Consider the following 21,035-nt stretch of genomic DNA (forward strand, 5'->3'; position numbering starts at 1 on the left):
AAAGTGCAATGTTGAAATCACCCATAATTATTGTGTTAGGTGCAATGTGTGCTTTGAGCTTTAGTAAAGTTTCTTTTATGAATGAGGATGCCCTTGCACTTGGAGTATAGATGTTCAGGACTGAGAGTTCTTCTTGGTGTATTTTTCCTTTGACCAGCAAGTAGTGTCCCTCCATGTCTCTTTTGATGACTTTAGGTTGAAAGTCAATTTTATCTGATATTAGAATGGCTACTCTGGCTTGTTTCCTGAGACCATTTGCTTGTACAATTGTCTTCTAGCCTTTTACTCTAAGGTAGTGTTTGTCTTTGACACTGAGGTGTGTTTCCTGTATGCAGCAAAATGTAGGGTCCTGTTAACGTATCCAGTCTGTTAGTCTATGTCTTTTTATTGGGGAATTGAGTCCATTGATGTTAAGAGATATTAAGGAATAGTGATTATTAGTTCCTGTCATTTTTGATGTTATTTTTTATATTTGATTGGTTATCTTCTTTTGGGTTTGAAGTAAGAAGGTTACTATCTTGTTTTTTCCAGGGTGAATCTTCCCTCCTTGTATTGGTATTTTCCTCCTATTATCCTTTGTATGGCTGGGTTTGTGGAAAGATATTGGGTAAACTTAGTTTTGTCATGGAATATCTTGGTTTCTCCATCTACGGGGATTGAGAGTTTTGCTGGGTATAGTAGTTTTGGCTGGCATTTGTGTTCTCTTAGAGTATGCATGAGATCTGCCCAGGATCTTCTAGCTTTCATAGTCTCTGGTGAGAAGTCTGGTGTGATTCTGCTAGGTCTTCCTTTATATGTTACTTGGCCTTTTTCTCTTACTGCCTTTAATATTCTATCTTTGTTTAGTACATTTGGGGTTTTGATTATTATGTGACAGGAGGTATTTCTGTTCTGGTCCAGTCTGTTTGGAGTTCTGTAGGCTTCTTGTATGTTCATGGGCATCTCTCTCTTTAGGTTAGGGGAGTTTTCTTCCATAATTTTATTGAAGATATTTGCTGGCCCTTTAAGTTGTAAATCTTCACTCTCATCTATGCCTATAATCCTCAGGCTTGGCCTTCTTATTGTGGCCTGGATTTCCTGGATGTTTTGGGTTGCAAGATTTTTGCATTTTGCATTTTCTTTAACTGTTGAGTCCATGGTTTCAATGGTATCTTCGGCATCTGAGATTCTTTCTTCTGTCTCTTGTATTTGATATTTGCATCTATGGCCCCTGATTTCTTCCCAAGGTTTTCTATCTCCAAAGTTGTCTCCCTCTGCAATTTCTTAGTTGTTTCTATTTCTGATTTTAGATCCTGGATGGTTTTGCTCAGCTCCTTCACTTGCTTGTTTGTGTTTTCCTGTAATTCTTTAAGGGATTTTTGTGTTTCCTCTTTCATGACCTCAGTCTGTTGACCAAAGTTCTTCTGTATTTCTTTAAGTGATTTTTGTGTTTCCTTCTTATTGGCTTCTATCTTTTGACCCGTATTCTCCTGAATTTCTTTCAATGATTTTTGTGTTTCACTTGTAATGGCTTCTAACTTTTGGTCCATTTTTTCCTGAATTTCTTTAAGAGATTTATTTATGTCCTTTATGTGTTCCTGTAACAGCATCATGACCAGTGATTTTAAATCTAAATCTTGTTTTTCTGGTGTGTTGGGCTATCCAGGACATGCTGTTAATGGAGAATTGGGTTCAGATGCTGCCATATTGCCTTGATTTCTGTTAGTAATGCTCCTACATTTGCCTTTTGCCATCTAGTTCTCACTGGTGTTAGTTGGTCTTATTGTCAGTGCCAGACTCACCAGTGCAAGATGCCTCTTCCTAGTTGGCTTCTGGGTGTATAGCTGGCTTCCTGTACTGCTTCTAGATGGGGAACTGTGGCCGAGGCTGTTCCCGATCCAGAGGTGGGGGCTGGAAGGCTCCCACCAGAGGCCTCCGGTTTGGATCCTCCGCTCTGCCGGGCTGGACTCACTGTTGCAAGCTGCGTCCTCCCAGCCGGCCTCTGGATGCACTGCTGGCCTCCTGCACTGCCTCCTCTACTGCCTGGAGATGGGGCGCTGTGGCTGAGGCTGTTCCCTATCCAGAGGCGGAGACGGAAAGGCTCCCACCAAAGGCCTCCAGACTGGATCCTCAGCTCTGCAGGGCTGGACCCACCAGTGCAAGCTGCTTCCTCCTCTCTGGTCCCTGGGTGTACAACTGGCTTCCTGCGCTGCTTGGAGATGGGGAGCTGTGGCCAAGGCTGTTCCCGATCCCCTTGTCACCTTTCAAGTTTTGAAATAAATTGCTTAGCTCTTGAGTAGCCAAGCCAATTGTGGTCCACAGCCAGTTAATATCTCCCAGTAGCTTCTGAAAATCATTAAGAGTCTTTAATTGCTTTCTTTGATTTGTACCTTTTGTGGCCCAACTTTTTGTAGACTTATTCTATATCCTAGATAATTAATAAAACCCTCTCTTTGTAATTTTAAAGGGGTGATTTGCAATCCCCAGCAAGGCAAGTTTATTTTATTTTTCTTACCGCATCAAACATTCTTTCCAGGATATTCATATCTGAATTAGCCAATAGGATATCATCTATATAATGATAAATAATGGATTGAGGACATTGTTTGTGAATCATCTCTGATGGCCGTTGTACAAAATATTGGCAAAAGCTGGGCTATTTAACATTTCTTGTGACAGGACTTTACAATGTACATTTTTATTGGACAACTTCTATTAAAGGCAGGTACTGAGAAAGCAAACCTTTCCTTATTATGTTCATTATGAAACATGTATGAGAAACAATTCTTTAGATCAATCACTATGATAGGCCATTCCTTAGGCAACAAGAAAGGCAATGAGATTGTAGGCTGTGGGGAACACATTGGCTGAATAATGTTATTAATTGTTCTGAGATCTATCAACATTCTCCATTTGCCAGACTTCTTTTTTTTTTAATGACAAATACAGGGGAATTACAAGGGCTGGTGGATTCCTCTATGCCCTGACCCGCAGGACAGTCAACAGGGTTCCTTTAGGCCACCTAGAGGAAAAGCGATGGGGCGACAAGACAAGAGAGGCAGGACAGCCTGTCTAGTTCTGATCAAGCTGTCAAACTTTAATTTTCAGACAAGTCAATATAAAGGGAAGCATACAAGGTTTGGGAGGGGTAAAGGGGGGAACAATCTCAGGGTGTTGGCATCATTTCTAAGAAACAGTTTCTCATAATTTCTGGTAAAGCTAGTTATTGCTGTTGGAATGTTGGCATGATAAAAGGGGGGGGGTCATGAGGCGGTGAAGTAGAAAGGGATTGCTACAGTAACCTATCTACAGATGAACGTCAAAAGGAGGGGGTTTTGAGATTTACGTAGGAATAGTTCCTGGCATGGAGATCTAAGTGAGAATGACTCCTGGTATCGAGGTCTCCTGGCATTGAGAGCCAGGTGGGGATGGCTCCTGGTATGGAGAGTTCTTGGCATTGAGTTCTGAGGATGGCTCCTGGCACCTCTATATGCTGAGCCTCCAGCTGCTCTTAGATTAGCTGTTCTAGTATTGTAGTTTTTCTTTTGTCATAGACCCATTGATTAATCCAAAAGGGTTGGTCAGTTAACTACTTTTGGTTACTTTTGGTGGTAAGGCTGGTGTTTTAATGGCAGTGACTCCTTCATGTAAAGCTGAATTGTCAGCCCTTGCTGTGTCTTGTTTATGGACACCCTGGACTGTCCATAGTATTCCTTAACTAATTTGATGTTTTTATTATTTATTAGTCAGGGTTTCTATTCCTGCACAAAACATCATGACAAAGAAGCAAGTTGGGGAGGAAAGGGTTTATTCAGCTTACATTTCTACATTGCTGTTCATTATCAAAGAAAGTCAGGACAGGAACTCACAGAGGGTAGGAACTTAGAGGTAGGAGTTGATGCAGAAAGCCATGGAGGAATGCTGCTTACTGGCTTGCTTCTTCTGCCTCGCTCAGCTTGCTTTCTTGTAGAACCCAGGAGCACTAGCCTAGGGATGGCACCACCCACAGTGGGTTGAATCCTCTCTCCTTGATCACTAATTAAGAAAATGTCTTATAGCTGGATCTCATGGAGGCATTTCCTCAAAGGAGTCTCCTTTCCCTTTAACTCCAGCTTGTGTCAAGTTGACACACAAAACTAGCCAGTACATATTAGGAGCCTGACTGGTTTTGTGGCCAACCTCTGAAACTGAAGGGATATACATTGTGTGTACAAAGTGTTATACATTGTTGTAACAGATCTCTTCCCATAAGTTTATGGCTATATCAGACAAACATAGCCTTAATTTTCCTATCTTACTGTACATTTAGGCCATCTGGTGCTTTGTTTTATTTGGGATAAAGTCCCAACTTTTTGAAATTGGATGTCCACTTCTTTAAATGACCAATCTACAGGCCAAGATTTTGGAGAGATAAGGGTGACATTTGCTCCAGTGTCAATATTGTTTATTAATAATCTAAGCTTTGGCTTTTGATCTTCTATAGAAGTTTGCCAAAATATTCAGTTTTGGCCCCTTTATAGGTTTTTTTAATTGTTTCTAGAAGTTGCTTTGACCATGTTATCTGGTCTTACAATGTCTGTTTTTAGAGTAGTGGTGTTTAATTATCTTGAGGAAGAGAACTCTCTCTGTATGGCACTGGGGCCTGCAAGAGCCCCCTTGGGAGTTTTTTGGTAAGGCGTTGCCCCAGTTGTCTATTGTTGCTCTACATTCCCTAGTCCAATGTCAGCCTTTGCCATGTATTTTGCATATTCTAGAGGGCATTGGCTCCCTTTGGGGATTTCTCTGCAGTTTCTTCTGAAATGACCCTGCTCACCACAATCAAGACATTTGAGATTTTGAGTCATCTCAAGGCCTCTAGTGGCAGATTTTCCTTTTAAGGTCATATCAAGTGAATGAGATCTGACATCAGGTGTATATAATCCACTTGTCTATTGATGTTGGCCTTGCCCTCAATGGTCTGATTCTTCCTTGCATTCAGCATTCACATTTTCAAAAGGTAGAGTTGATTATTGCCTTTCTTGATGATGGATCAGATACGCTCCTTTCCACAGCTGAAGTCAACCTTTGCAAAAAGTCAGGGAATGTTTCCTTTCTACCTTGCATGACCTGAGGAAATGGTTCAAGGTTTTTCCCTGATTCTGTGACTTTGTCCCAGGCACTTAAGTCTGCCAAGGGACACAATGCCAAGGTTTCTTCATCATATACAGCCTGCACCTCTATATCAACAAAGCAACCTTCACCAAGGAGCAGATCTTTGAAAACATCTCTACCCCCAACTCTGTTTTTGTTGTGTTATCTCTTTGCTTCTTTTCTCCACTGTAAATGTGATGCAGTTCTAGTATTGCTTTTGTCATCCTTTCAGTCTTTAGGTTTATTCTATTTTTAATAGCCCAAGAAATCAGGATTTATTTTACGAATGGTGAATGCATTCCAAAGTTAGTGACACTTTTCCTAAATTTCCTCAGTTCTAACACTTCCATGGGTTACCATTCGAATTCCTGATAACCCTGTGGATGATCATTGTCTGGAGGTCTTTGTTGTGTACTAACTGGATAAACTAAAGTTTGTTTTCTTAACAACCCTTGGTTATCTTTCTCTAATGTTATCTTCTGTTTCCACCTGAGTGCTTTCCCTAATTAATATTTTGAGATCCTCCTCTAAGGTCTGTGCCCATAGTTTGTATCTCTCCTTTTGTTGTCCTCCTGTTCCATAAGTTCCTGTATCCTTTGTTCAAGGTTCTGCTGCCACATTTTAATGTTTTCTTTACATCGTAATTTTGATATCTTGCTGTCCATTTTACTTGATAGATTAATTTAAGAAGGTTCTCCTCCAAGCCTAGCTTCCAATCTTCACTATTTTCTCTCTGCTGCTCAGTCTGATCTGTGAGCTGCTGCATCCTTTGCTCTAGTATCTTTTCTATCTCCTATCTCCAGCCTTCATTTTCATCTCTCTGCCGCTATAAATTCTTGTGCCTTCAGTTCTAGTATCCCCTCTTGGCCATGTCGCCAAGTCTTAAATTTCTCTTTCTGCTGTTTATGCTGCTCTAAAAATTCTTGTATCTTCTGTTCTAGGCCCTGCTTCCATAATTTTAGCTTCTCTTATGTTGTAATTCTGATATTGTAGCATTTACCTTATTTTGATGTACTAGCTTTAGTAAATCATCCTCTAGAATCTGCTTCCAAATATTATCACTATCTCTTTGCTGTTCATTCTGATCTATGAATTTCTGCATCTTTTGTTCTAACCTCCTTTCCAGTTCCTGTTACCTTCATTTTCGTCTCTCTGTCACCTATCTTGACCTAAAATATCCTGTAACTTCACTTTCTCTAATCCATTTTTTAAGGGTCATAATTTTTTGTATAGGGCCCTATCTTTTGAGAAGACACAATAAACCAATATAGTAACTATTATAATAATGATAATTGACAACGTACCAATATCCTTTTAAATACATCTCTGCTGCCAACCCGTTCAAAATATCATCCCATAAGACTCGAAAGGTATTGTGTTTCTCAACTTTAAGTATCCGAATATATATATATATATATATATATATATATACATATATATATATATATTTCTTTATTACTAATTTATAATTCTTAGTACTGTACTTTTGTCTCCCTCTGCTGTTCGATTCAGGACACTGCAGTCCTCTCCTATTTTATTCACTGTAGAAAGTCCCAGGCTTTTGTGCTTCTGAGCCAACTCTCTGTCTTTTGTTTGGGTTGCAGCCATCAGCACGTGCACTGATCTCAGGCAGCCTGCAGTGCAAGCAGTTGGGAGAACTGGTTTGACTGTCCCACGCCTTGTTTTGATGTGGGGGTTAAGGGGAAGCAAGCATGGGAAGGCTCCCTGGAGAGTAAGTGCCCAGATTAGCCTGCTGTGTCTGCAAGAAGGCTACCTCTCAGGTAGCAGCACTCCAGAGTCCTTGTTCTCTCTCTAGGCTCAGAGAGCTCCCAACTGTATTGCTACACTGCCACTGCCCAAGTTCCAGCTCCGATTGGGGTGTGCCCCTGTCTGCCCCTGTCTTGGTCTGCCTGGGGTTTGGGGAGGGAGACTCTCAGCAGCTTTCTTTTTCTTTTCTTTTTTATTGAATATATTCTTCATTTACATTTCAAATGTTTTACCCTTTCCCTGTTTCCTCTCCTCTCAGAAAATTCCAGCCCATCCTCCCATCCCCTGTCTCCAAGAAGATGCCCCTCTGCCCAACCCACTCCCACCTACCCCATCTAGATTTCCCCATGCTGGGGGATCTATCTCGCCTTCATAGGACCAAGGACCTCTCCTTCCACTGATGTCCAACAAGGCATTCCTCCGCCACAATTGTGGCTGGAACTATGTGTACTCCTTGGTTGATGGCTTAGTCCCTGGGAGCCCTGGGGGGAGGTACAGTACCATTTGAGTATATGTTCAAGAGTGGTATAGCTGGGTTTTCAAGTAGAAATATTTCTAATTTTCTGAGAAACTTCCAGATTGATTTCCATAGTAGTTTTACCAGTTTGCAATCCTACCAGCAATGGAGGAGTGTTCCTCTTTCTCTACATCCTCACCAGCATGTGCTGTCACTTGAGTTTTGATCTTAGCCATTTTGATTGGTGTGAGGCGGAATCTCAGGGTCATCTTAATTTGCATTTCTCTGGTCACTAAGGACTTTCAACATTTCTTTAAGAGCTTCTTGACTATTCGAGATTCTTCTGTTGTGAATTCTCTTTTTAACTCTGTACCCCATTTTAAAATTGGATTATTTGGTTTTTTGGAGGTTAACTTCTTGAGTTCTTTATGTATTTTGGATATTAGCCCTCTATTGAATGTAGGGTTAGTGAAGATTTTTCCCCCAATCTGTAGGTTGATAATTTGTCCTATTAATGGTGTCTTTTGCCTTACAGAGACTGTTCATTTTCATGAAGTCCTATTTATTGATTGTTGGATCTTAAAGCCTAAGTCATTGGTTGTTCTCAGGAAATTTTCCCCTGTGCCAATGAGTTTGAGCTCTTCCTACTTTCTCTTCTATTAGATTCAATATATCTGGTTTTATGTTGAGGTCCTTGATTCACTGGACGTGAGCTTTATGCAAGGTGATAAATATGGATCTATTTTCATTCTTCTACATACAGACAGCCAATTAGATCAACACCATTTATTGAAGACACTTTCTTATTTCCACTGTATGTTTTTGGCTTCTTTGTCAAAGATCAAGTGACCGTAGGTGTGTGGGTTCATTTCTGGGTCTTCAATTTTATTACATTGATCAACCTGTATTCTCTGTACCAATACCATACAGGTTTTTTTATTTTTTTTTTTTACTCACTCTTGCTTTGTAGTACAGCTTGAGGTCAGAGGTGGTGTTTTCCCCAGAGATCTTTATTGTTGAGAATTGTTTTAGCTATCTTGGGTTTTTTGTTTTAACATATGAAGTTGAGAATTTCTCTTTCCATGTCTGTGAAGAATTGTGTTGTGGCAGGGACCAGCTTCAACTGAAGGCAGGTTCTGGAGAGGGGTGGATGCAAGAGCAGCAAAGGGAAGGATCAGACACAGGACATAATTTGCTTCATAAGAGGACAGAGAGGAAACGCATCTTGGATTTTCCTATTCTTGACACCGTTTGTTTCTTTCATCCTTTGTTTATACATAAAATCATTTCCTCAGAAATTTTATGCATTGACTACAGAGCTTTTCAAAATACATTTTGCTCTAAAGTCCTCCTTGATTACATAAGAATATTGAAAGAAGAGCAAAGTTAGCAAACATCAATTTTATAAGAACTAAAAATTAACATTATGATAAAACCAATTGTCTTTCAATATCTTCCTCCTTAAGATTGGTATCATAAAGCCTTGTGATTACAGAAATGATAAACAGGATGACTCTATTTGAATTTGATTTTGTTTCAGTTTGGCATAAGATTAATAGAGCAAATGTTATTTCCTATTATATCAGCCTTAACTTTCTATAGAAGTTCAATCTTTAATTCTTATTTAATTTTTCCTTTCCTTCCTCTATATTTCTTTTATATTTGGCATAAGACCACTGTCCATTTTCTTTGATTCTTAAATTATGATTTAGACCCTTCGCTTAAGCAAGGGTGGTCTATCAGTAAAGTTCTGGTCTGACAAGTCTGTCCAGGAAGGCAGGCAGTTCATTGAGCCAGCATGCTTTCCTCTGTGTCTCTGTCTTGAACCCTTGTTTCCTATCTTTATTACATTTTATTATATTTCTGTAAAAAACAGAAGAACATCAGGGTTCCTAAAATTGCTTACTTTTGCCTTCAGGAAAGTACCAAGGCTTGTCATAAACTTGCATGACCAAATCTCTTCCTAGGGGCTAGAGAGATGGCTCAGTGGTTAAGAGCACTGATTGTTCTTCTGGAGGTCCTGAGTTCAAATCCCAGTAACCACATGGTGGCTCACAACCATCTTTAATGGGATCTGATGCCCTCTTCTGGTGTGTCTGAAGATAGCTGCAATGTATTCACATACATAAAATAAATAATTCTTGTAAAAAATCTCTTCCTATACATACAAGCTCCTTGTTTCTAAAGGTTAACATTAAAAACAGTAATTCAATTACAGCTTGTGAGCTTCTAGAATTTCCCTAAGATTTTCTTCTTTAATAACTCTTCTCAGATCCTCTTTCTCATACTTACTAACAACACTTGTTAGTGATCTGAATGTTTATTTAAGTAATAAGTTCTTAGGAAAGACCCAATTTTCTACATAACTGTTCTTTCCAGGGAACATTCACTAATTTCATTCTTATCTATATTATTTTTGTTGTCCCAGCTCTAGCTTTTAGAGAGAGGCCTTTACAGTAAGAAGCATAAGTATAGCAAAAGGCGTGCAGTGAACATCCATCAAGGGCAGTGAAGGGCCAGTCCAGATTGTACAAGCACTGGAACTTTGACAAACAGTGCCTTCAGGATGCTTGGCATCACCAGTGTTGGGATTTTGATGGGGACTGCATTGAACCTGTAGATTGCTTTCAGCAGTATGGCCATTTTAACTATATTAGCCCTGCCTATCCACGAGCATGGGAGATTTTTCCATCTTCTGAGATCTTCTTCAATTTCTTTCTTCAGGGACTTGAAGTTCTTGTCATTCAGGTCTTTCACTTGCTTGGTTAGAGTCACACCACGATATTTTATACGGTTTGTGGCTATTGTGAAGGGTATTGTTTCCCTAATTTCTTTCTAAGCCTGTTTATTATTTGTGTAAAGGAAGGCTATTGATTTGTTTGAGTTAATTTTATATCCCAGTACGTTGCTGAAGTTATTATTATTTTTTTAATTAGCTGCAGGAGTTCTCTGGTGGAATCTTGGGGGTCAGTTATATATACTATCATATCATCTGCAAACAGTGGTACTTTGACTTTTTCCTTTCCAATTTTTATCTCCTTGACCTCCCGTTTTCTAATTGCTCTAGCTAGAATTTCAAGTACTATATTGAATAGATAGGGAGAGAGTGGGCACTCTTGTCTAGTCCCTGGTTTTAGTGGGATTGCTTCAAGTTTCTCTCCACTTAATTTGATGTTGGCCGTTGGTCTGATATATATTTCTTTTATTATATTTAGGTATGTATCATGAATTCCTGATCTCTCCAGGATTTTTAACATGAGGGGGGTGTTATATTTTGTAGAAGGCATTTTGATCATCTAATGAGATGATCATGTTACTTTTTTCTTTGAGTATGTTTATGTAGTGTATTATATTGATGGATTTTTGTATACTCAATCATTCCTGCATTCCTGGGATGAAGCCTATTTGATCTTAGTGAATGATGGTTTTGATGTGTTCTTGGATTAGGCTTGTGAGAACTTTATTGAGTATTTTTGCACCAATATTCATAAGAAAAAATTGGTCTAAAGTTTTTTTCCTTTTTGGGTCTTCATGTGGTTTAGGTATCAGAATAACTGTGGCTTCATAGAATAAATTAGGTAGTGGTCCTTCTGTTTCTATTTTGTGAAATAGTTTGAGGAATATTGATATTAATTCTTCTTTGAAGGTCTTGTAGAATTCTGCACTAAAACTATTTTGCCCAGGGCTCTTTTTGGTTGGGATGTTTTTAATGAATATTTATATTTCTTTAGGGGTCATGGGACTGTTTGGATAGTTTACCTGATCTTGATTTAACTTTGTATGTGGTATCTGTCTAGAAAATTTCATCTATATTTTCCAGTTTTGTAGTGTATAGGCTTTTGTAGTAGGATCTGATGATTTGTTGAATTTCCTTAGTTTCGTTGTTATGACTCTCATTTAATTTCTGATTTTGTTAATTTTGATACTGTCTCTGTGCCCTTAATTAGTTTGGTTAAGGGTTTATCTTTTTTTTTTCTGTTAAGGGTTTATATATCTTGTTGATTTTCTCAAAGAATCAGTTCTTGGATTTGCTGGTTCTTTGGTTCAATCTACATGGTTGATTTCAGCCCTGAGTTTGACTGTTTCCGGCTGTCTACTTCTCACGTGTGTGTTGTTTCTTTCCTTTCTAGAACTTTCAGGTGTGCTGTTAAGCTGGTAGTGTATACTCTCTCCAGTTTCTTTTTTGGAGACATTCAGAGCTATGAGTTTTCCTCTTGGCACTGTTTTCATTGTGTCTCATAATTTTGGGTATGATGTTTCTTTATTTTCATTGAAGTCTATAAAGTCTTTGATTTTTATTTCCCCCCTGACCAAGTTATCATTGAGCAGAGAGTTGTTTAGTTTCCATGAGTATGTGGGTTTTCTGTTGTTTTTGTTGTTATTGAAGTCTAACCTTTGTCTATGGTGATTGAACACAATCTTTTTGTATCTGTTGAGTTTTGTTTTGTGTTTGATTATATGGTCAACTTTGGAGAAGGTTCCATGAGGTGCTGAGAAGAAGGTATATTCTCTTGGTTTCAGGTGAAATGTTGCTATGTTCAGTTTGTGGGAACTCTAGGAGACCACCAGAGATAGTGACACAGGTGTAAATATACACAAGAGTCTTTTATTATTCCAGTCTGGACTCTGGATGCAGCCACCCTGCTCCACAGATTAGGAATGCTTAGGTCTAGAAGTTTGTGCTATCAACCTATCCATCTATCTATCTATCTATCTATCTATCTATCTATCTATCTATCTATGGGAGATTCAAAAGCTGGGGTTTTCAAACCTTGGTGTTACATGATTGGGCAAAGGGTAAATGCTATCCTTCAAAACCAATAGCATTTGTTCAGATAGCAAGGCAGGACCATACATCTGGAAAAAGACCTTTTTGACTTGGGAAGAAATAACTCATTCTCTTATCAGAGGCTAGTGTATTTTTACAAGCTGGCCACTGCTGTCTGGGAACACTTGGTTACCTCTTGCCCATAGTTCGAGAGTGGGGGCCTCATCACTTTAAGGGCATTAATATTCTGCCTCCTCACAAGGCAGGGAATATCTACACTGAAGGGGGAGTGCTGGCTGTTTAACTCGGGAAAGGGACTAGGAAGTGCAAGACTTGGTTGCCTTGTGTCTCCTCATTATGAGGATATGTTAAAACCATTTAGTTTATAACTTCTGTTAGTTTTACTGTGTCTCTGCTTAGTTTCTGTTTTAATGACTTGTCCATTGGTGAAAGTGGGTTGTTGAAGTCTTCCACTCTTATTCTGTGAGGTTCAATGTATGTTTTGAGCTTTAGTAAAGTTTCCTTTATGAATGTGGGTGTCCTTGTATTTGGGGCATAGATGTTCAGAACTGAGAATTCCTCTTAGCAGATTTTTCCTTTGATTAATAGGAAGCGCCCTTCCCCATATTCTTTGATAACTTTTGATTGAAAGTTTATTTTATTGGATAGTAGAATGGCTACTCCAGCTTGTTTCTTGAGACCATTGCTTGGAACACTTTTTATTCTGAGGTAGTGTCTGCCTTTGTCACTGAGATGTGTTTCTTGTATGCAGCAAAATGCTGGATCCTCTTTATGTATCCAGTCTGTTAGTCTGTGCCTTTTTTTTTTATTGGATAATTGAGTCCATTGATATTGAGAACTGTTACAGATAGATGGTTGTTAATTGTTGTTATTTTTGTTGCTGGAAGTGGTACTTTGTGTGTATGATTCTCTTCTTCTGGGCTTGTGAGATGTTTAAATTTCTTGTGTTTTCTTGGATGTAGTTATCCTCCTTGTTTTGGAGATTTCCTTCCAGTATCCTCTGTAGAGCTGGATTAATATAAAGTTATTTAAATTTGGAATATCTTCTTTTCTCCATCTATGTTGATTGAGAGTTTTGAATATTTTAGGTTAGGAGCTTTTTTCACTTTGTATTTTCATTTACTGTTGTGTCAATATCTTGTATGGTATCTTCTGTACTTGAGACTGTTTCTTCTATGTCTTGTATTCTCTTGGTGGCACTTGCATCTGTAGCTTCTGACCACTTTCCTAAGTTGCCCATCTCCAGGTTTGCCTCCTTTTGTATTTTCTTTATTGTTTCTAGTTCCATTTTTAGTTCTTGGGTCATTTTGTTAAATTCCTTCACCTGCTTGATTGTATTTTCCTGTATTTCTTTAAGGGATTTGTTTCTTCTTTAAGACCGTCTATCTGTTTGCCTCTGTTTTCCTGTATTTCTTTAACAGAGCATTAGGTTTTGCCATTTATAGTCTTATGCATGCCTCTGGCCATCTGGCTATGTCTGATGTTCTACCAGCCTGACTATCTCTGACAGGAGTCTAGGATCCTGGGTTAGTGCCCATTTCTTTGGAGACAGGCAGTGCTGTCTCTGGTCAGGATGGGCCTCCTATGCCTCTAGTTAGAAGAGGCCTCCTGTGTCCCTGGCTACTGGAGACCTCCTGGGAGGCAGATAGGCTGTAGGATGTGGGAGGGTATAGGACCAAAAGATCTGACTCAGGTAGAGAAGCAGTGTTTTGATTATTATGTGATGGGAGGAATTTCTGCTCTGGTCCAGTCTGTTTAGCATTCATAGACTTCTTTTATGTTCATGGGCTTTTCTTTCTTTAGGTTAGGGAAGTTTTCTTCTATAATTTTTTTTGAGATATTTACTGACCCTTTAAGTTGTAAATCTTTGCTCTCTTCTATACCTATAATCCTTAGGTTTGGTCTTTTCATTGTGTCCTGGATTTCCTGGATGTTTTGGGTTACAAGCTTTTTGCATTTTGCATTTTCTTTGACTCTTGAGTCAATGTTTTCTATGGTATCTTCGGCACCTGAGATTCTTTCTTCTATATCTTGTTTTCTGTTGTTGATGACTCCTGATCTATGACTCCTGATTTCTTTCCAAGGTTTTATATCTCCATAGTTTTCTCCATTTATGATTTCTTTATTGTTTCTACTTCCATTTTTAGATCCTGGATGGTTTTGCTCAGTTTCTTCACTTGTTTGTTTGTTTGTGTTTTCCTGTAATTCTTTAAGGGATTTTTGTCTTTCCTCTTTAGGGGCTTCAACCTGTTGACCCACATTCTCTTGTATTTCTTTAAGGGAGTTATTTATGTCCTTTGTGAAGTCCTGTATCAGCATCATGAGATGTTATTTTACATCCAGCTCTTGCTTTTTGGTGTGTTGGGGTATCCAGGATTTGCTGTTGTGGGAGAACTGGGTTCAGATCATGTCATATTGCCTTGGTTTCTGTTCATAATGTTCTTGAGCTTGCCTTTTTTCCATCTGGTTATCTCTGGTTTTAGCTGATATTGTTGTTTCTGACTGTGGCTTATCCGTCCTGCAAGCCTATGTATCTGTACTCCTGAGATTCCTGTTCTCTCTGTATACACAGGCATGTAGGGACTCCTGGGAGACCAGCTCTTTTGTGGTGGTGTTTGTGTCTGTAGCTTTGTGGTCTAGGATCAGCTCTGCGCTCTCAGGGTTCTCCACAGTCCTGGGAGGTTAGCTATCTCCCTATGCCACCTGGATATGGTGCACTGTAGCATAGGATGGTCCCCAGCCAGAGGCAGAAACTGGAAGTCTCCTGCCTGAGGGTTCTGGACAGGTTCCTCTGAGCAGCAGGGGTGGTCTTACCTGTGCTTCCAGGTCTCTCCACACCCCTGTGGAGAGACTTGTAGCAGAAAAAACAGAAGGGGAATGGTGTTCAGGAGAGTGGGGGTTTTGGTGGTTGCTTGATATTGAGTCCTGTTGGGTTCCCAGCAGCTGCTCTAGGACTCCAGAGGTGGTAGGGGTTTTTACCAACTGCCTTGAGTGCAGTGGGTTATCTAGGATGTATCAGGAGATGGTGTCTTCACTGTGGCAGACCCTGCAAGAGTCTGCCCCAGTAGAAAGGACAGGTGGCAGAAGGGGCAGAAGGTGCTTAAGGTATTCTTACTGCAGATTTTTTTTTAGCTCTCTTGGTTTCATACTGCTTACCACTTTTATAGATGAGGTTGCTTTTTTGATGTTTATACGAGACAGAAACAGTAACTATTGATCTAATTCTGTGCAGGTGCCCAGTATACCCACAGTGCCAATCATTTCGCAGTAACTAAATAGTTCTTTAATGCTGTTGAAGGTTGTGAGTACAATCATGAAGGAGGAGTTGGAAGCCTCACAGACAAAATCTTCCCTATGGGACTTGTTCCGTACACCCAACCTGCGTAAGCGGATATGCCTCCTGTCCCTGGTGAGGTAGGTTTCCCACTATTCCTATTAAAATGGTTTGGAGATAAATTTTCTCACTGATGTTATTTGATCTGGAGCTGGAGGTAGTCAAAAGGTCTTGAATATAGACTAATTGTACAGTGAGGAGTATATTTATCCAACCACTTCCTGGAGTTGTCATTTCTGATTGATGCTAAGAAGCTCAGTATGGTGCAAACTGGGGCTCCATGTATCTCATTTTGTCTATTTCTATTTCAAAAGAGATAAAATCTCAAAGTTAAGGAGCATGAATGTATATATCTCAATGAATACATTCATTATACAACCCTCAACCAGATCAAGACACAGTAAAAATTCTAAAGCTCTTCAAGGAGGCATCATGTATCCCCAAAACTCTACTATGCCTTGAAAAATTCAATAGCAATGATATGTTCCATCTTCATACAATGATTTTATTATGATTATAAAATTAGGGGCTGGAGAAATGACTCAGCAGTTAAGATGACTTTCGGCTCTTCCAGAGGACCTGGGTTCAATTCCGAGCACTCACATGCTGGCTCACAATGGTCTGTACTTCCAGAATCTGACATCTTCATATAGCATATATGCAGGCAAAACACCAATGTACATAAAATAAAGATAAATTATAAAATTATTATTTACAATATATTCCAGAGAACAGAATGTACCACCACCAAGAATAGTAACAACAATAACAACAAAACCTAACATCTAGCCATTCTCTGTGGAGAGAAAGAACACTTTAATTAAAATATCCTGTCCAAGTGTCTTGGACAATAGAGTGCAGCATCTGCAAAATCTTGTTCAGTTTTTTTATAGGTCGATGGCAAGAGGAGTTGTTCGAGTGGCTTGCCAGGAGGAACCAGGTGGTTAGTTTGGGGACTTTGTTTTTAGACAAATGAGGTGCAGATAGTTGTGATCAGGAGCATTCAGGCAGCCTTTAAGAGCTTCTTAGAAACACTTCAGGTTTCTATTTCCTAGCAACACCCAGCTCAGGTGGGGGTCCAATCATTGCCATCAGCTCTGCTCCTTTGGACTAGCTTTGGCAGCTTAACATTTCAACCTTTTGCTGATGATAAGGGGCAGTGGTCATCTTCTGACTACTTCTGGCTGAGTGGCAGTATGAGAAAAGGGGGTCTGGAATGTTGCACCAAAGCAGAGGATCAAATTACTTGGCAATGGTGTGAAACCTGAGGGAATTCTGTCAGAAGCATCTGGTTCAGTAAACAACCAGTCAACTCATTGAACCTTTCCTGAAAATACCTGAAGAGACAGGGGGAAATTGTCACTTTGTCACTCTGAGGAAATTAGAAGTCAGAGGGTTGAGGAAAGCCATGAGTCAAGAGCCCAGAGGAGACCATAGTGAAAGTTCTGTATTGAAGTCTGTTCCCAGGGGTCCAGCCAGCTCTGTCAGCTCACTTAGGTTCTTAATACTATTGTTGAGATGGCCAGGTTAGTTTACATAGTAAGAACATTTCTTATTGAGGAAGACACAAGTGCCTTCTTGGCAGTCAGCAAGTCAAGGACCTTCCAATTTTGTAGTACCACTGAGGCCAGATAGTTGAGCTGGTTCTTCTGGAGCAATAGTAGAGTCAATGTTGATTTCTGGATGGAATGTGCCAGTCAGGTGGAAATCTGTTGGGATAGATATAGACTATGGGTAGAAGATAACATTAAGGAACTTAGGGGGATCTTGGACATATATTTGAAACTTTCAGTCCTGCACCACAGTCCTGGTGATTGGGAGAGCGTGACAGAGTCTCAAGATCACGTGAAAGAAAGGAATCACTTTTAGGGCCAGGTGGTAGGCAGCAAAGTGTAAGCTTTTGACTGATAGGATTACTTCTCAGACAAAGGATCGTTATCCAGTTTGAACTGTGGCAAATGGAGCCAGTCATGACTCCTTGAAGTCTACAAGAATGTTTTACAGTTGACAAGAAGAGGTTAGTAGTGCCACTGCCTGTTTTAATCTGCATTGAAATCCTCACTGTAGGGTAAGCAGTTAATAAGTGTCTGCATACAGCCTTAACAGGTGCACTCCTTCAAATCACAGCAAAAACAAAGCCTGAACATTTGTCAACATAAACACAAACATGCATCTGTAATAAGACAAAAGCTTCTGGTAGGAAGGAGGACCAAGGGGAGGTAGAGCTTTAGGGCCTGGAAGATGGTTCTGAGATAGGAAAAAGAGCAGTCTTTCCTTGGCCTGATTGTCCTCACATCACCAGTGGAAGAGGAATAGGTGGATATAGGCTGAACAACAGAGGTGTCTCCAGCACAGAGAGAAGTACTTTAAAACATTCTATATTTAGAAAGTAAAACAACTAAAGGAAATTAAAATTTTTTTCATCCCATGACTATTAATAATTTTAATTATTTTTTAAAAAGTTTTAGTAGCCAGTAGCTATAACTGTTCTAAGACTAGATTAATATTTCTTATCAGGACCCAATTGATTAATATGCTAAACCTTGAATTTTCAAATTTTAATATTATATATTATCATTAAGTCTCATTTTTACAAACCTTAAACTATTTTTTCAGACATTTTTAACTTACATAAACATTTAGTCATTTACTAAGAGACATGGGTACTTGATTATTGAGAGCATTTATTGAAAAGGCAAGTCTTTTTTCTTTTTGTTCTGTATTCTTCTCTCATATATTACATACTAACTGCATTTACCCCTCCCTCCTCTCATATCAGTTCCTCTCTCATAACTTCCCAGTTCCCCAGATCCATTCCTTCCTTGGTTCCCTTCAGAAAAGAGCAGGCCTTCCAGAGGTATCAATCAAACACAGCACAACAATTTACAATAAGACTCTGTATGTGTAATGCTCTGGCAGGGCCCCTCTGGAGACAACCATGACATGCTCCTTTTGGTACATACTTCTTGTTGTCCATAATAGTGTCGGGGTTTGGTGACTGTTTATAGGATGAATTCCCAGGTAGGGCAGTCCCAGGGTGACCTTTACTTCAGTCTCTGCTCCACACTTTGTCTCTTTTATTGCTCCTGTGAGTATTTTGTTCCTTTTTTCAGAGGAACCAAAGCATCCTCACTTAAGTTTTCCTTCTTCTTGAACTTCCTGTGCTCTGTGAATTGTAACTTGTTTATTTTGAGCTTTTGGGCTAACATTCACTTATCAGTGAGTGCATACCATGTGCATTCTTTTGTGATTGGGTTACCTCGCTCAGGATATCACTTTCTAGTTCATCCATTTACCTAAGAATTTCATGAATTCATTGGTTTTTGTTTGTTTGTTTGTTTTGTTTTTTGGATTTGGTTTTTTCAAGACAGGGTTTCTCTGTGTAGCTCTGGCTGTCCTGGAACTCACTCTGTAGACCAGGCTGGCCTTGAACTCAGAAATCCACCTGCCTCTGCCTCCCAGAGTGCTGGGATTACAGGCATGTGCCACCACCGCCTGGCTGAATTCATTGTTTTTAATAGCTGAATAGTACTCCATTGTGTATATATACCACAGTTTCTGTATCCATTTCACTGTTGAAGCACATCTGGGTTCTTTCCAGCTTCTGACTATTATAAATAAGGCAGCATAGGAACATCGTGGAGCATGTGACCTTATTACATGTAGGAGCATCTTGTGGGTATATGCCCAGGAGTGGTATAGCTGGGTCCTCAGGTAGTACTATGTCTAATTTTCTGAGGAATCACCAAATTGATTTCCAGAGTGGTTTTACCAGCTTGCAATCCCACCAGCGATGGAGAAGTGTTCCTCTTTCCCCACATCCTCTCCAGCATCTGCTGTCCCCTGAGTTTTTCATCTTAGCCCTTCTGACTGGTGTGAAGTAGAATCTCAGTGTTGCTTTGATTTGCATTTCCCTGATAACTAAGGATGTTGAATATTTCTTTAGGTGCTTTAGAGCCATTTGAGCTTCCTCAGTTGAGAATTCCCTATTTAGCTTTGTACTCCATTTTTTAATAGGGTTATTTGACTCTCTGGAGACTAACTTCTTGAGTTTTTTGTATACATTGGATATTAGCTCTCTATCAGAGCTGAAGGAGTCTATAGCCCCATGGGAAGAACAACGATGTTGGCCACCCAGCCGCCCCAGGACTCCCAGGGACTAAACCATCAACCAAGGGGTACACATGGTTCCAGCCAAAAGTGTGGCAGAGGAATGCCTTGTAGGACATCAGTGGGAGGAGTGGTCCTTGGTCAGGTGAGGGCTAAATAGATGCCCCAACAAAGGCAAATCGAGGGAGGGGAGGTGGGAGTGGGTCGGGTAGAGGGACTTATACCTGGAGGCAGGGGGTGGGAGGAGGGGTTGGGAGTTTTGGGGGAAGGGGAAACCAGGAAAGGTCTTACCATTTGAAATGTAAATGAAGATTATATTCAATAACAATGATAATGATAATGATAATGATAATGATAATGATAATAATAATAATAATAGAGCACTGACTGCTCTTCCAGAGGTCCTGAGTTCATTTCCAGCAACTACTTGGTGACTCACAACCATCTGTAATGGGATCTGATGCCCTCTTCTGGTGTATCTGAAGAGAATGATAGTGTACTCACATACATAAAATAAATAATAAATCTTTAAAAAAAAAAGGAGTCAGAGACAGCCCCACTTTTGTTGCTAGAAGACCCACAAGAACACCAAGCTACACAACAGTAACATATATGCAGAGGACCTAGGTCAAACCTATTCAGGCTTATTGGTTGTTAGTTCAGTCTCTGTTAGGCCCTATGAGTGCTGATTAGTTGATTTTGTGGGCTGGGTTTTGTGATTTCCTTGACTCCCCTGGCTCTTAAAATCCTTCCTGTCCCTCTTCCTCAGAATTCCCTGGGCTCCAGAAAAGAAAAGTCTTTTAAAAATCATCATTGGAGCATAAAGGAATAGTAAAAAAAAAAAAAAAAAAAAAAAAAAAAAAAAAAGAGTCAATAACAACAGGCAGTTTTGAGCTTATGATGTCATTGAAACCTGTTTGTAAGTTTACCTTTTTCAGTAGGAAACTGGCTAGTTCTAGTAAAACTCAAGGCCTGACCTTTACATTTGAACTAGTTATAGGTCTAATAAGTTTTTTTTTTTTTTTTTTTAATTAGGCTGGCAGGTAATTGAGCCTCTGTTCTGAAGCTCTTTTTACTTATGGAACTTAGATGATTTAAAACTTTTTTTTTTAAAAAAAAAGCTCTTAAATTTATCTCATCATTAAGCAAAATGTTCATCTCTTATATCTAAAGTTATTGTAAAGGAAGAATGTTTTAATGGTGAAAGCTGGTTTTTAAACTTTGATCAGATGAAGCACCAAAGGGTGGTATCTGTCTAAGCATCTCTGGTTTTTTTCTATGATAGGTACAGTTTATTTATTTAATATAAAATAGAAAAATATATTAAGTTTGTGTTTAAAAGAAAGCTAAACCACAGGGGCTTGTCTTCAGAGGTTAGGAGAAGAAGGAACATTCAAGAAGGAGTTGGATGAAGATGAGAGAAAAGGAAAAGCAAAATTTAGGTATGATAATCCCTGCCCAACTAGTGG

General features: G+C 39.5%; 1 protein-coding gene across 2 annotated transcripts in view; it reads left to right on the forward strand.

Moving 5' to 3' along the window:
• LOC127678370 (solute carrier family 22 member 19-like) overlaps positions 1-21,035 on the forward strand; it is a 70,896-nt gene that overhangs the window by 40,492 nt on the left and 9,369 nt on the right. For both annotated transcript variants that reach the window (XM_052173260.1, XM_052173268.1), the window contains one exon: positions 15,421-15,536. In XM_052173260.1, coding sequence (XP_052029220.1) covers positions 15,421-15,536 — 116 coding nt within the window. The remainder of the gene's footprint in view (positions 1-15,420; positions 15,537-21,035) is intronic.

Source organism: Apodemus sylvaticus, chromosome 1, assembly GCF_947179515.1.
Source record: "Apodemus sylvaticus chromosome 1, mApoSyl1.1, whole genome shotgun sequence".
NCBI lineage: Eukaryota > Metazoa > Chordata > Mammalia > Rodentia > Muridae > Apodemus > Apodemus sylvaticus.